Source organism: Martes martes (assembly GCF_963455335.1).
Source record: "Martes martes genome assembly, chromosome: 3".
Lineage (NCBI taxonomy): Eukaryota > Metazoa > Chordata > Mammalia > Carnivora > Mustelidae > Martes > Martes martes.
In genome coordinates this window covers 152348498-152364621 of record NC_137890.1, presented here as the reverse complement: position 1 = coordinate 152364621, position 16124 = coordinate 152348498, and the positions used below count along the sequence as shown (strand labels likewise).

The window sequence follows — 16124 nt, the reverse complement described above, 5'->3', positions numbered from 1 at the left end:
GGCTCACTTGGATAGGGGCCATGAGATCCCCAAGATCACTCATGATAAGTCGTGGAGATGGGATTTGAATCCAGGTCTGTGGGGTGTCAGGGCTCAGACTCAGATACCCAACACATCAGGGCCGGTCAGGGCTAGCTGGGGTAAACACCAACCACAAGTGCCCCAGAGCACACCACTTGTCTGGGGCATCCGTGGGCATTGGCCTTCTTGTCGATAAGTAAACACATGTGAGTCATGGTGCCCTTGACTTGGGACCCAAGTATATGGGAAGCTCCCACCATAGTGTTCAGAAACATGCCAAGCAAAGTTTGCTTAAGGGCCCAGAATAGAAAGACTCAGACAAAAAAAAAAAAAAAGTAATTGTTCAGTTACGTGAGAACTGAAAATAGAGGGTTAAGGCAAGAATATTTTTCATGATTATTTTGGGCCCTTCAGTCAGTACTATGTTCTGCTGAAGAGAAGAATATCTGTGCTCTGAGGGGAATTCTCTTATCACACCCTTGCTGACAGGGCTCAAAATATTTATTGAAAGTTTCAGCTGTCACTTCTGTATAAATAAACAGGATGTGGATAGCCAACTGCATGTTAGAGATATTTTTAGACGGGGGTGGCTTTGCAGACTGGAGGGATAACATTTCAAGGAGAAAGCGCCTGATCCCAGAATAGCCCACCAGAGGCTCACCCTCCACATGGCCTCAGTGTGGGGTCTGCCAAGTCTTGTCTCCTAGGTCGGGAGCTCTTCCCCATCCTTGTTGGCCAGCCCAGAGATGGCAACCCCAACCCCTCTTTGAGGGGCATCCCATCTCCTTTCCTTTAGGCACAGAGGATGGGGAGCGATGTTTAGGATGGATTGCCACTGGTCCCGCTGACTGGATGGGTCTGCTGGGCCTGAGGCAGGGGAGAAGGCAGTCATTCAAACTGGCGCTTATAACACGTAAGTCTGTGGCTGACCAACAGCCAGCCCAGAAGGCCAGACTTGGGGCTTTTACAATATGTGACACGTTCAGCGTTTCCCCGGGCCAGCCACTGGATGCATGCTGGTTCCTTCCCTCTCCCAGTGAGACCCAGCCTGTCAGGATTTCCTGCCACTCTTCCCACTTCTGTTTTTACTTGAAACATGAGTCCTTGCTCACTTGGGAAAACCGCATACCCCGGTGGGTGCGGGTCCCCTGCAGGTCCGCTGCTGCCGCCTCAGCCCGCTCTCCCCCTCCTGGGGCCTCCACACCCCGCCCTCCCACATGGACTGAGGGGGCCCCACGGTCCCTGTCCGCTCGCAGCAGTGACCCAGAGAGCAGCCAGGGCAGAGAAAACAGTGACTTAGCGATTTCAAGGCTAACAGGAGCTACGTAGAGGGGCTCTCGAGGCTGGAGACTCCCCGGCCTTTTCCATGCAGCCTTTTCAAGCCTCCTTGGGTAGTTCCTCTGTGGTCTCTGCTCCCTTTACTCACTTTCTACATCAAAAATCAGGAAGATCAGAAACATATCTTTTAAAGATCCTCATTTTCACTTTTCACAGAGCACTTCATCTTGCTATGTTCCTCTGACTGGAAATCTCAAACGTTTCTTACAACCCAGATCTGCCGGCAGTGAATTCTCTCAGAGTCTTTAGTTTAACTTCGTGTGTGGAAGCTATTTTTGCTGGGTGTGGAATTCTGGGCAGACAGAGGTGTGTTCCCACTGCCACTCCCAACACTTTGTCACCCGTTGTCCCCTGGCCTGCAGAGTCTCAGGTCAGAAGTCTGCCGACATCCTGTCATTGCTCCTCCATAGGTGTATTTTTTCTTGACAGGCTCTAGGATTTTTTCTTTTGGATTTTTTTCCTTTATCTTTGGTTTTCAGCTGCTGGTTTGAATTTGATGTGTCTGTGTGGCTGTTTATTGGCTGTTGCTGTCACTTTGGTTTTTGCTCTATTTGGGGTTCTCTGACTTCTTGGATTTGCAATTTGATATGTCACTAATTTTGGAAATTTTTCAGCCATTCTCTCTTAAAAACTTTTTCCATCCCATTTCTTTTTTTTAAAGATTGTATTATTTATTCGAGAGAGAGTGAGCGTGCGCACAAGCAGGGGGAGGGGCAGAGGGAGAGGCAAGAGCAGGCTCCCTGTTGAGCAGGGAGCCCAATGTGGGGCTTGATCCCAGGACCCTCAGTTCCCTGACCTGAGCCAAAGGCAGATGCTTAACCAACTGAGCCACCCAGTCACCCCCTGCCCCATTTCTTCTCCTCCTTCTGGGACGCAGATTACAAACTGGCAGCATTATTAATTCGCCACAGAGATGCTCTGTTTTTTTCTCTTTGTGTTTCTGTTTAGTAATTTCTGACCTACCTTCAGGTTCACCAATTCACTCCTCAGATGTCAGGTCTGCTGACAAGTCCATCAAAGGAATTCTCTCTGATGCTGTGTTTGTTTGTTTGTTTGTTTTCTATACCTTGCATCTCTGCTGAACTTCTCTGTTTGTGTCTGTTGGCTACCTTCCCCACTTAGACCCTTTATCATAGTCTTCTTTTTGAGGTCCCTACATAATAGTTATGACATCTCAGAGTCTGATTCTGTGGATTGATGTATCTCTTGACAAGGGGTTGCTTGGTTTCTGTTGCTTTGGAATGAAAGTTCATGATTCTGTATTGAATACTGAACATTCATGTATAGGAAAGCCGAGACTGAGGTAACTACTGTTTCTACCTGGAAATGGGTGAGCCACTCCTACCAGGCTGTTCGGGTGGGGTTTTGAGTCAGACTTGTCAGGAACTGGGCTGGGCTTGGGGCTTGTGGTTGCCACGGAGAGTTTCAGAACACCACAGGCCTCTACACCTCTAGCAACAGGCCGCTGCGGCCTTGTGCTCAGAGTCGGGCCTGGTGACATGTCCTCAGTACAGCATCCCAGCCTGCATGCCCAGACCACACACAGTGGGTCTCTCCCTACCTTGTCTGGGCAGCAGATGGTTACTGCTTGTTAGTCTGTGTTATGCCCGTATGGGGGTGCAGAGCCTCAGTTCAGACAGGCCCCTGTCTTTGGGCCTCTCCCATGGTGGCCAGACCCTGCCCTGTATCTTGGGGCCTTGGCGAGGAGAGTCCTGCCTCCCTCCCAGCGGCAGGAGACCTCTGGTATCACCCAGGATCCTAGGCCCAGGATGGGTTCCTACTGCTCTCCCAAGGGAACACAGTCTTTTCCCCATCCTTCCCTCAGCCACCATGCATCTTTCTTGTGCCCTGGGCTGACAGGCTGTACCATCCCTCCCTCAGCAGCTTCAGGCTTTTGCTTCCCGGGAGAGAAGGGCCTGGGAATGTCAGAAGGGCTATGGGTCTCTTCCCTCCTGTTCCTCCAGGTGTCTAAGGCTGGCAATTCTTACATGAGAAGTATTCAAGAAACGTAGAGTGTTTGTGCCTGGCCACGTGTGACAGCCAGTCTCCTGCCTGCCCCAGTCCTCAGGAACGCCCGCTGGCGCCTCATGGGAAAACGTGATGAGTCAGTGTGTCTGGGGCCCCAGAAATTCCAAACTGACCTTCTAGTCCACAGTTGGCCTTTAACAGTTTTTTACAAGTGGATTTCTTCTCACGTCTGGTATGGCAGCTGTGTCTCTTTCCCACGCTCGGCCCCGGGTGGGACAGTTCTGGCTTGAAATAAGTTACTTCACTGCTTTGCAGTCTCAGCTCTCTGATGGATTCCAGAAAACATACCATTTCTTAGTTTCTTTGGCTTTTGTTGTTGTTGTTGTTGTTGTTATCATTCAAGTAAGAGCAACACACTTTGTAGCTTTCTACCTGATAAGCAGAAGCAGAAGTGATTCGCCTTCTGGAAACTACTTCTTCCTTTCCCCCCATGTTGACTCTTCATTTATTAAAAAGTCATTTACCCAAAGTGTAAAATGTAGACCCACCATATCCAGCAGTTACACTCTCGGGAGTACACCCAAAAGAATTGAAAGCAGGGTGTTCAAGAGACGTTTGCCCACCTGTGTTTGTACCAGCTGTATTCATCCCAGTCACTAAACGTGGAAGCAACCCAGATTGTCCATTGAAAATGGATAAACAAAATGAAGTAGGTGCAAACAGAATGTGATCCAGCCTTGAAAAGGAAGGAGTCTGACACCTGCTACAACATGACGAACCTTGGGGACGCTTTGCTTGGGGAAATAAACCCATCACAAAAAGACAAATACCTTATGATTCCACTTACCCAAGGTCCCTAGAGCAGTCACAGTCAGAGACAAAAAGCCGTTTGGTGGGTGGGAAGGGGGAATGGGAAGTCAGTGTTTCATGGGGACAGAGTTTCTGTTTGGGAAGCTGAGAAAGGTCTGGAAATGGATGGTGCTGATGACTGCATGACAGCGTGAATGTACTTACTGCCCCTTACTGTGCACTTAACAAATGGTTAAAATAGTAAAATGAAATTGTGTTATTTAAATTTTACCACAATAAAAAAAAGAAAGGAAGGAAGAAACAACTACCTGGTGTCTGGCATGTGCCGAGTGCTCTTCCAGGCTCTGGGATCACAGGTGAGCAAAGCAGGCCGGCCCTGTCCTCATGGCACTTACACACGATACATACCTCCCTCTGTACAACAAAGGGTGATGGACGCTGTGGGAGACACCAGTGAGAGTGGGAAGATGGGGGCTGGGAGATGAGGCCCCTGCCTTCCAGACTGAGGGGCAGGCATGGGGCAAGGCTGGAGAAGCTGCGGATTTGTGCGCGGATGGCTTGTTGACCCAGGCTGCTGTCTGACCGGGCCTGACTGGCCCACCTTTCAGGCTGCCCTTGCATGTGGCATCCTAGTCCCTGGCACCCTGGAAGCAGGGAGGGATGGCCCTAAGCCCCCACTCACCTTCCAGGGCCTGGCCACATGCAGGACATCTGGGGAGCCCCCACGACACTGTCTGGGGGCCCCCCTCTCCTACAGCCAGGGCTGCTGCCCCTGGGACTGGACTTCCGGGAGTGCTCGTCATGGTGGGCGACCGGGTCCTCCCATGGCCCTTGGCCCACTCGGGGGCTGATGAGCTGCTTTCCCATCTGCAGGAGCTACAGCGAGCTCACAGACTGCACCAGGAATGTGGCGACCCAGCTGAACTGCTTCTGGCCAAACGCGGCTGTGGACACGTTCTTTGTGGCCATCCACCAGCACTACTTCAAAAACTGCCCCGTGTCTGGCAGGGCTGTGCGGGACCCACCCCGAAACATCCTCTGTCCCTTCATCGTGGTGCCCATCCTGGTGACTCTGCTGGTGACAGCACTGGTGGTTTGGAGGAGCAAGCGTCCGGAGGGCATCGTGTAGATGCGCAGCCCTGGGGGGCCAGGCGGGGAAGGTGGGGAGGCCCAGCCTGGCCTGGGGAGAGCTTCTGAGGCCCTAATGGCAGTGCAGGCCCCCGATCCCCCTCACCTCTCTCCAGAAAGAGTAATCAGGATTTCAGGGTGGTTGCAGTACAGGCATTAACCCAGAAAGGCTGGAGGTCGAAGCGACCGGGGTGGGGATCCCCGGTGCTAGGAGGGAGCAGGAATGTTACCGTCACTGTACCTGGGGAGGGTCCCAAGTTCTGTCTCCCAGTGTCTCAACCTCAAGCCAGACTCTGGATAAGCAGTTTGTGATTAAAAGGATGTCCTCAAATGTGGGCAGCATTATTATTTCTGGGGATGGATCCCTGAGGGAAGAAGGTTGGAGAAACACCAGCCCCTTTAAATTCCATCTGCCTCTGTGCAAAAGGACCATCCCAGGGCCCTGTGGGGGATGATGGGCAGCTGAGGCACTGTGTGCCCCGAAGAGGCTTCTGAGGGACCCTGATGACCCTGCGCCCCCTCACCCTCACCACAGGAGCTGGAACCACTAGCCCTGAGGACTACAGTTCATAGCCAAGCTGAGGCCTGTCCTCGGAGATGCCTCACCAGCCCTCAGGTGCAGGTACCCACCTCCATTCTGTCCCTGAGGGCTTTGCCGGCTGTTTTCAGGCGGCTGCTGCTCTCCCATTCACAATTCTTTCCAAACCCTGCTTACAGCTGCCTTCCAGAAGGTTCTGAATCCCTCAAGGGAGCTTCCATGCTGTTCCTCGCCGATGTCTTCTAAGCTCTGACCTGTCCTCTGAGGTCCCTGCAGCCCCCAGCCTGCCCTGCCCTCCAGGGCCTCCTAGCCTAAGACCTGCCCCTTCTCAGGATGACTGATGGGATGTCACACACACACCTCAGCCTCGGTGTCTCCCTCTGCCCTGCAGGCCAGCCCACCAAACCACATGGGGTCATCCACCACCCCACTCAGCAGCCCAGTGCCCAGCCAGACTCCCCCAGCCTCTTCCTGGGCACCTGCTGTCCCAGCACGGGCAAGCCTCTGGTTCACAGATGGTTTCCCTCATGGAGATTCTCAAGCTTCTGCACTGAACCGTGGGTACCCAACATGGTCGTCCCTTCTAGGAAAGGAGCCCAAGTGGTCCTAACTGCAGGATAATCACCTCAAGAACCAACAGGGGACTCCATGTCCACATATGAGGACCTCGGGAAGGGGCTGGTCAGGCTGTAGTGTTAGGCCCCAGCTCCCTCTGTCTTCACATGTTGTACACTTGGGGTCACACGAGCTGGAAGGAAATGGGCCTTTGTGTCCCTTCATCCCTGCCTCCTCCCCGAAGAAGCCGTGGTATGAGCGGGTTATGGTTCAGGCTATGGGCAAGGAAGCTGGTGGACGAAGAGCTTGGGGCTGCAGGTGTCCATGGGTCTTGGCTACGGGCGAGATCTCAGGAGCAGGAGGTGGCAGGAGGTGGCGGGTGTCGTGGGCTGGAGGAAGTCTTCATAAACACCGTTACCGAGAGCAAAGGTGACAGGAACCAGAGATAAGAGGGCAGCCCCCAGCCTGACCTCGCTAGTCATTTGTCCTGTCATTAGTTACACTGAAGGCACTGGTGTTACGAGCCTGCAGGTCCTGCTCCCATCAGTGCTGCAACTTTCAAGGAGTCCCTCTTGTCCAAGATCATACCCCTGGTGACAGGGCCCCAGGCCCCCAGTTGCCAGGGCAGCCCCATCATCCTCAGGCCCCTATAGGTGGTTAGCGCCCCATGTAGCCCCACTGCCTCACCGGGGCTGAGTGAGGAATCCTTCCAGAATCAGCTTTAGGGCTGTGGCATCTTCAAGGACAGGGCCCCCCCTTCTTCCTAAGTGTTTGCGGGCCTGAGGTATGTGTGTGGTATGTGTGATGTGAGTGCATGGGTGTATGTGAGGTGTGGGGGGGTTATGTGTGCATTGTGTGAGTGGTGTATGTGGGTGTGTGTGGGTATGTGGTGTGGGAGGATGTGGTGTGGGAGATGCATGGTATGTGTAGGTGGGGAGTCAGGGGGTTGGTATATGTGAGGTATGTAATGCGTATGTGTGTGAGGTATGTGGTATGTGTGTAGTGTGTGGTGTGGGTTATGTCTGATAATGTGTGATGTGAGTGTGTTTATGTGAGGTACGTGTGGTGGGTATATGTGGGCATGTGTGTGGTGGGTGTGGGATGTGTGGCGTGTGTATGTGGGGGATGTGGTATGTATAAGGTATATGATGTATATGTGTATGTGGTATGTGTAAGGTGTATGATGTGTGTGAGGTGTAGGTGTGTGTGGTGTGTGTGAGGTATAGTGAGGTTGGGGGTGTGGTACGTACAAGGTATGTGATGTGTGTGTGGTGTGTATGGTGTGTATTATGTGTGTGTAGTGCGTGAGATGTAGGTATGTATGGTGTGTGTGAGGTGTGTGGTGTGCGTGAGGTGTGTGGTGTGCGTGAGGTGTGTGGTGTGTGTGAGGTGTGTGGTGTGTGTGAGGTGTATGATGTGTGTGGTGTGTGAGGTGTAGGTATGTGGTGTGTGGGAGGTGTGCACAGTGTGTGTGTGTGCGTTTGCTCACAAACATGGCGACATTCCAGGAGGAATGAGTCCGGTTTCCGTGGCTTCGTGGGAGAGTCAGACGTGGGTTTGTTGGGTCCAGGCAGTGGGGGGCTGCTGTGGTCGGGATGCCTGGGTTGCGCTTGGTGGAAACGCTGCCTCACACCTCTTCTAGGCGGATGCTTTCTTCTGCTGGTGCCGGTGGCTGCAGGTTAATATGATCTTTTGGCTTTGACCGAGGAAAGCAACCTTTCATGGGACAGCAGACCCTTGATGCTCACATCTTAACAGGAAGCCCCTCACAAGCCGTTGTCACAGGAACAGGAAACTAAAGAGAATCGGTCACTGAAAGTCAAGAGGCCCGTTTTATGTGCAAGAACGTGTTTTCAGAGCAGTTGAATCTAAAAGGTCAACTCAGAGATTTTACCACATTTCATAAAGTTCAGAATGTTGGGTGTTCTGGAAAAATAACTGTGTGCCTATTTTTAAACCTTCAAAAAATGTGTTTCCTGTCATCATAGCTGTGAAGAAATAATTACAATAAACCTAGCAGAAGAGGCCGAGCTCAGCCTCAGAAGTGAGCCCCCTTCCTCGCTGCCCCTGCACCCTCTGTGCCTCCATGTCCTCATCCATGAAATGGGGATGAGGGCAGGGTGTCCCCACAAGGGTTCTGAGGTAGCTCAGGACATGTCCTGGTCCGGGTGCCCGCAGGCATCAGGGTGAAGGTCGGGGAGGGAAGCCCTATGCGGGAGGTACTCTGAGAAGGCTGGGCAGGGCCCTGGGATCAGGGGGTCCCTGGGTGAGCACGCCGGCCCACAGGACTCCTGGGAAAGCAGGCCTCACTTGACCTCACCTGCACAGTTTTGGGGAGCAGCCCCTGATGTGTTGCCCTGAGATAAGGCCACAGGGTTTTGGCAGCAGCAGGGGCCCTGGGGCAGGGCCCTCATTCACAGTTGTTGGGACAGAAACACTTGAGAGTACCACCACTGAACAGTGTGATCACTTTAAAGCCATCCAAGCTAATGGAAGAGAACAGAAGGATCATTTTTAAGTATCTTGAGGGTTTCATGAAACGTGTATCAAAGTACACGAAAATTGGGTGTTGACTTTAAAGATTTTTATGTATTTATTTATTTATTCATGAGAAACAGAGAATGAGGCAGAGGCAGAGGGAGAAGCAGGCTCTGCGCTGAGCAGGGAGCCCAATGTGGGACTCGATCCCAGGACCCCGGGATCATGATGGGAGCCAAAGGCAGATGCTTAACCATCTGAGCCACCAGGCACCCGGGTGTTGACTTTAGAGACAAAATTCTTTTTGCTGGTTTCCTTTTTATCGTTGTAAGCATACTTAACGTAAGGTCTACCCTCCTAAGACATTTTTGAGAGTACGATACAATGTGCTCTGTAGGTCCAGGGTCGTGCAGCAAAACTCTGGAGCACAGGGGTGCCTGGGTGGCTCAGTGGGTTAAGCCTCTGCCTTCGGCTCAGGTCATGATCCCAGGGTCCTGGGATCGAGCCCTGCATCGGGCTCTCTGCTCAGCGGGAAGCCTGCTTCCTCCTCTCTCTCTGCCTGCCTCTCTGCCTACTTGTAATCTCTATCAAATAAGTAAATAAAATCTTTTTTTTTTTTCAAATAAATAAATAAAATCTTTAAAAAAAAAAAAACAACCAAACAAACCTAAGAAAACCTCCGGAGCACATCAGCTTGCTTCACTGGTACCTTTGGCCCATCGATTAGTGCCTCCCCTCTCTCCTCCCCCAGCTCCCCTCCCCCAGGCCCTCCACCCACCATTCTACTCTCTGCTTCTGTGAAGTGGATGACTTCAGGTAGCTCATACAGGTGCCTTATTTCATTTAGCACAATCTCTTCCAAGTTCATCATCCATGCTGCCCCATGGGGAGAATTCCCTTTTTTTTTTTTTTAAAGGTGGATGATATTCCATTGTGTGCTTATATCACACATTAACTTTTCAACGGCCAACGGACATTTATGCTGATTGCATAGCTTAGCTATGGTGGATAATTTTTGAAATATTTAGGTTTGACTTTGCAATGTGTATTTGTAAGTACATTTGAGTATACGTGCACCTGATCTGTAAGTTTCCTTCCTGTGAAATCGTTCTGCTAGAAAGAAACCCAACAGAACATTCAGGTTTCCTCGGCAAGTCACCAGTGAGCAGATGCGTGGCTGGGATGGAGGCAGAGCTCTACCTTGGCCAGTGCCCTTCCTGTCTAGTCTGCATTCATGGCCAGGCATTGGCACATCACAGGGCAGAGGGCAAGAAACCAAATGCCAGCAAATAAGGTGCTTAAATTGAATGACTAGAGGCAGACTTTTTATATTGTTAGTATGATTGAGACCGTATTATAAATAAGCAAATGAATAAAAAACAAAAGACTTTCATTATTCATTTCTTAAGGCTGCCTTTAACAAATGAACTCAAACCAGATGGCTTAAGTCACAGAATTTATTCTCCCAGTGTTCTGGATACTAGGAGTCCTGAGATCGAGGTGCCGGCAGGCCGTGCTCTCTCTGAGGCTCTCGGGGAGGATCTTTCCTGCCTCTTCCTGCCTCTGGTCTTTGTGGGCCTTCCTTGGCGTTCCTTAGCTCGTAGCTGTGCCCACTAGCTGCCTTCTCTCTGTGTGTCTCCGTCTTCTCTTCTTACTAAGGACACCAGTCATGTTAGATGGAGTCCACTTGAATCCAATATGACTTCATTTGAATTTAATGATTATATCTGCAAAGACTATATCCAAATACGGTCAACTTCTGAGGTTCCAGGTGAACACAAATTGGGGGACCAGCGTTCAATCCAGGACACTCGGCAAACTCAAGGGCCTCAGTTCTCCCTGACTCCTCCAAGACAGGGGACAATTTTGGGAACTGATAATGATCTGACACGAAAGCGTCTCCAAAGCCCAACCAATCAGAACACAGAGCAAGGCCGGGTGTCCCAGGAGCTCCTGAGAAAAATGCTTTGTTCCCAAAGCTCGTGTGTGGGCCATTGTTCCCACGGACGGTCTCAGTCCACCTGTAATGGCAGCTTCGGGTCTGCCTTTTAAAGCCAAGGACCAGGTCTGCGTGTGTGTATGTGTGTGTCTGTGTCAGGGGGTGGGGGGGGATCAGGGTGTGCACTGGTGTGTGGTGAGAGGAGGCCTCTGGCAGCCCTGTCCTGGACCCTGGCCCCAGCCCCCTGAGGCCAAGGAGTCCTCTGTGCTCACCCCAGGCAGCACTGGCTCTCGGCCCCTTCTGTCCCACATCCCTGGGCATGGGGACTTCTCCGAGGGTTACTGAAGAGGCAGTTGACAATGAAAGGAAAATGAGTTTCCAAGGTGCCAGAGAACCGTTCCTGGAATCCCTGATCTTGGTAGCCCACCCTCCAGGGAGGGGCTGGAGGGGAGCCAGAGCGCCATCGGGGGGCTGTGTGTGAAATGTGCACCTGCCAAGGTCACTATGCAGGACACCCCAAGGCTGCTGCGCACAGCATAGTGGCCTGGTCAGCAGAGGGGCGTGGAGCTCCCTCCACTCCCCACCAAAGGTCTCTGGGGATCCATTCTGGGGTGGGAGGGAGAGCAGGAGCCGCAGGCCCCCCCAAGGGCACTGACTGCTCGGGCCCAGTGAGCCCGGAGTGCAGGGGTGACCCCCACACACAGCAGCACCAGGCCCCTGATGCTCCCTCGGCCTGCCCTGCTCTGCCCTTTCCTCAGGGGTCTGTCCCAGGGCTACCTGCTAAGTACAGAGGGACCATGAGGACTGCACACCAGTCACACACAGTCACCCTCCCTGTGTTCTCATGTAGAGTGCCCGGCCAAGCAGCAGGGTCCCAGGGATGGGGAGGCTGGGTGGGAAGTGCCACCCTTCTTTGGCCTCCTCTGATGTCCAGGGTGGGGAAGCCCACAAAGAGAGCCTGCTTAGTCCCATGGCTGGATGGGGGTCCAGGAAGACCCCAGCAAGCCTACCTCTCCCATCCCCAGCATTGAGGGGCTTCTGGGACCACAAAGTGATGTCTCAGCAACTGGGACATGGCGGTCTGATCCAAACCGATGTGTCCTTACTGCTTCCATGGGTCATGAGTCATATTATAGGATCTCCCCATTTGATAGGGCCTGGGGAATGTGCTCACACATCCCACACTCACCCACCCCTCACTCACCCACGCACACACACACTTACCCAGCCTATACCCCCACACTCACACACCACAAACACACACTCACCCCACCCCCTCACACACATACTTATCCCCACACTCTCGTATCTCTATTCACACACACACAACCCACACCTATACTCACATGCACCCTCACACACATGCATAAAATTCACATGCTTACCCACACACTCACCCCCACACACTCACACCACACTCCCACATACTTACTCATACACAATCACACACTAACTCCCACAACTACCCGCACTCACCTGCATCCTCACACCCCCACTCCCTGGGCTCCCACTGAGCTGGATGGGGAAGCTAACAGCAGCTTGACTTTGAAAAATAAGATTAACTAGTTTTATTTGTGTCCTGAGCTGGAAAAAACAGCCAGAGCTTTGTCATGGAAATCCATAGAAAAAGAATTGGTTAGAAGTCAAAATCCAAAAAAACAAAAAACAAAAAACCCAAGGGAACAGGACTTGGGAAGTGGACTTGGCCAAGAAGGTATTATTCCCAGAGTGGCTCATGGTAATGAGCCCATCAGGGCACAAGTCCTCCGGGGGCAGCTGCCACACTTGACCCCTCTGCAGACAGGACAGCCCACTCTGTGGGGAGGCTGCAGCCTGGGGCTGGATGGGCACACAGCCCTCCTGGAGGAAAACTCAGTCCTCCCACGTGAAATGTCAGTCAAAATGTTTATCCCAGTAGCTTCCCTCCGAGGAATTTATCCGCAGGACATAAGCGGAGACCCGCAAAAGGATTGCAGTCTGGGTTATTTATACGAGCAAATGAGTGGAAACATTCTCTGTGCCCACACTAGAGGAATGCTCGATTAGGTTAAATCCAGATGATGGGAGAAGAGTTTCCTAAAATTAAATACTTGGGAAAATCTTCTCACAGTATAGTTAATTGAAAAAGGCAGATTACAAAATAGGAAAGCCAGATTGTCTCAGTTTGGGATGGCGTGTGTGCGTATGCATGTGAGTGTGGGCAGTTGTGAGGGTATGGGTGTGTAAATGTGTGAGTGTGGGGGATGTGTGTGAGTGTGATGGTGTGTGAGTGTGTATGAGTGTGGGGGTGGGATGAGAGTGTGGGGGTGGTGTGAGTGTGTATGGGTAAGTGTGTGGGGTGTGTTTAAATGAGTTTGGCTGCGTGTGGGTGTGGGGTAAATGTGAATGACTCTGTGATTGTGTATGACTGAGCGTGTGAGTGTAGGTGGTGTAGGGGTGAATGTGTATAGGTGAGTGTACATGATTATGTATGCATAAGTGTGAGTGAGTGTGGGGGTGAGTGTGTGCATGGGTGAGCGTGAGGGTGTGGGTGGGTGAGTGTGTGTGGGTGAGTGTGTGGGGGGGTGAGTGTGGGGGTGTGGGGTGGGTAAGCGTGGGGTGAGTGAGTGTGGGCTGTGTGAGCACATTCCCCAGGCCCTATCAAACGTGAAGATCCTATAATAGGGCTCAGAGAAGAAGTAAGGACACTGCGGTTTGGATCAGGCCACCATGTCCCAGTTGCTGGGACATCACTTCGTGGTCCCAGAGGCCCCTCAATGCCGCGGATGGGAGAGGCAGGCTTGTTGGGGTCTTCCTGGACCCCATCCAGCAGTGGGACTTTAAACAGCTTCTTCATCTCTCTGCTAATTTTACAAACTTGGGACAGATGGCCTCGGGTGGGTCATGGGCCCCATCCCAAGGACGGCGTGGAAGCTCCGGAGAGCACGCTGGTAGCCAGAGGCTTCGTGGCTCTGGGGAGTGCCAGGAAGCTAGCACCAGGGCGGAAAGCATGCAGGAGTCTGGGGACTTTGGGAGGGAAGAGGAAAGGGGTTTTAAGACCCTTTTCTCTCTCTTTTTAAGATTTTATTTATTTATTTATTTGACAGACAGAGATCACAAGTAGGCAGAGAAGCAGGCAGAGAGAGATAGGGAAGTAGGCTCCCTGCTGAACAGAGAGCCCGATGTGGGGGCTCGATCCCAGGAGCCTGGGATCATGACCTGAGCTGAAGGCAGAGGCTTTAATCCACTGAGCCACCCAGGCGCCCCGCTTTCCTCTCTTTTGTGAGCATAACTGCCCTCTGGTTCCAATGGAACAAATTTAGGAAAGACCTACAGTACTTCTCAAGGCTATTGCTGGAGGTGAACTTGGATCCGGCTTTGGTTTCGTCTTCATGCGACCATGCTGAGATGGGCGATGAGGTTACGGTCTTTAGTTGGATTACGTAAACCTGCCTCGGGTAGAAAGAAGACCAGACTGAGTGCCGCGTGAACAGTTTCCCGGATGGAGGTCGCGATCATCCCTCCTCTCTCCGCAACCCCAACACACACCAGCCCCAGTCCCTGAGCTGGGGTAAGCCGTGGGCGCACGCCGCTTCAGCTGCGTCCCCTCCCCAATACTCACACCCTCGGGGGACGGGGTGGTTTGCTCAGGTAAGCAGGCAGGGGCAGAAAGCAGGCAGGGATGGGACGGGGGGTGCGGGGGGCGGCGGCGATGGCGCGTGCCAACTGCTTCTTGTTCTCCCTGCAGCCCATCGTGCCGACACCCACACACCAGCATCGGCTCAGTCCCCCCCAAGGACACGCAAGGAGGTCCCTCAATTCTCTCCCTGGCACCCTGTCCTTACAAGTAGTTCCGCGTTAGAAGAGAAAACCTAGTTGTAGCGTAGAGGCTACAAACCGCCTGGGAGCAGATGGAATCCTAGCCCCGCCCACTGAAAAGGGCAAGGCCTGTGGCTCCAGCCCCTGGGCCTGTTTCTTCCCCTGTAGACCGAAGACTATGCGTACTTCAGGCGGTCGTTGAGAAGAAAGCCCTCGGCACTGCGCCCAACACATGATAAACCTTCTTAACTTGGCCATGGTGATGCACGATCGTGAAGGACCTGGGGCCTGGAGAATGACCCGTGCGCATGAATGCACGTGTCTGCGTACCTGTTTCTGTCCCTCGGTGTGGTCCCCACTCCATCGCACAGAGAGCAGGAGGCGAGTCCAGGGGACAGGAGTCAGGATGATAATAATAGAAATATTCGAGTGTTGACATTTGGGATGCTCTCCTATTCCCGGGGCCCATGCCAGGCAGCGCGGAGCGGGGCTGGATGCCTCCGCTGGGGCTGCCGGGAGGACCGCAGACCCTGCAGCCGACTAGCAGGCACGAGCTTCTTCCTGGCCCTGGAGGCTGACAGTCTGAGATCAAGGTGTCATCAGGTTTGGCTTTTTCTGAGGCCCCTCTCCTTCGCTTGTGGATGGCCGTCTTCTCCATTTGCTCATGTGGCCTTCCCTCTGTCGGATCCCCTCTCCCTAAAAGGGCACCAGCCACATGGCATCAGGGCCCACCCCAATGACCTCATTTCACCTTCAGGACCTCCTTAAAGACCCTGTCTCCAAATAGAGTCACATTCTGAGTAACAGGGTTAGACTCGCCCCTGTGAACGGGAGGGGGCAGAGACCCACTTGGCCCTTACAACAGCCCACCTCCCCCAACACTCAGGCGGCCACTGCCTTTTCCAGCGAGCCCAAGCTGCCAACTGAAGCTGCCGTGACACCGAAGTGCTGAAACTCACCGTGGAAATGAGTAGAAAATAGTGTGATGGGCCACAGCCTGCTTCAAGATGCATGGCCCAGTCCTGATGGGGGCCACAAGGCGGTGGGGCTTGGGGCATATCTCAGGGACCATCTTCCAGCTTCCCAGAGCCTGTGCGGTCAAGGACACCGGCAGCCGCCAACACTGGCTTTTCCTCTTGTCTGGTTCTCAGAAAAATGGAAGGTTCTCCTCTCCCCTGATGCCGGTGTTTCCTGTGTGGTGGTTTTTCTTTTCTTCTGGTTTTGGTCCAGAAATAGAACAAAGAAATGAAGGGTGAGGAAAGAGGAAAAAAAGAAAAAAGCAGGCCTACATTGAGGAGGGGAGGGGAGTGTTGCTGGCAGCAGGCCAGGCCAAGAAGAAGCAACCAAGGAACAAAGCATAGAGAGCTGCTGCCAAGGGTTGCTCACGTGACTTACCTCTGCTCTGCTAGCAGGCATTGGCACCGGAGATTATGTCCACTTTGCAGATAAAGAGACTGAGGCACAGAGAGGTGACAGCTCATGCCCAGGGGTCACCGAATGTGGGTGCTAGAGCCAAGGTTTGAAGCCAGGGCCCTCTGACCCCCAGACCTC

At 52.8% G+C, this 16124-nt stretch overlaps 1 protein-coding gene across 4 annotated transcripts in view; it reads left to right on the top strand.

Moving 5' to 3' along the window:
* The window catches only part of RAMP1 (receptor activity modifying protein 1), a 42382-nt gene extending 36782 nt beyond the window's left edge, over positions 1 to 5600 (top strand). For 2 of the 4 annotated variants that reach the window (XM_080798444.1, XM_080798445.1), the window contains exon 3: positions 5011 to 5593. In XM_080798444.1, coding sequence (XP_080654570.1) covers positions 5011 to 5266 — 256 coding nt within the window. In that variant the 3' untranslated portion in view covers positions 5267 to 5593. Of the gene's footprint in view, positions 1 to 4423; positions 4494 to 5010 lie in introns of all 4 variants that reach the window. The other 2 variants (XM_080798442.1, XM_080798443.1) reach the window with 2 other exon arrangements.
* Positions 5601 to 16124: the final 10524 nt, after the last annotated feature.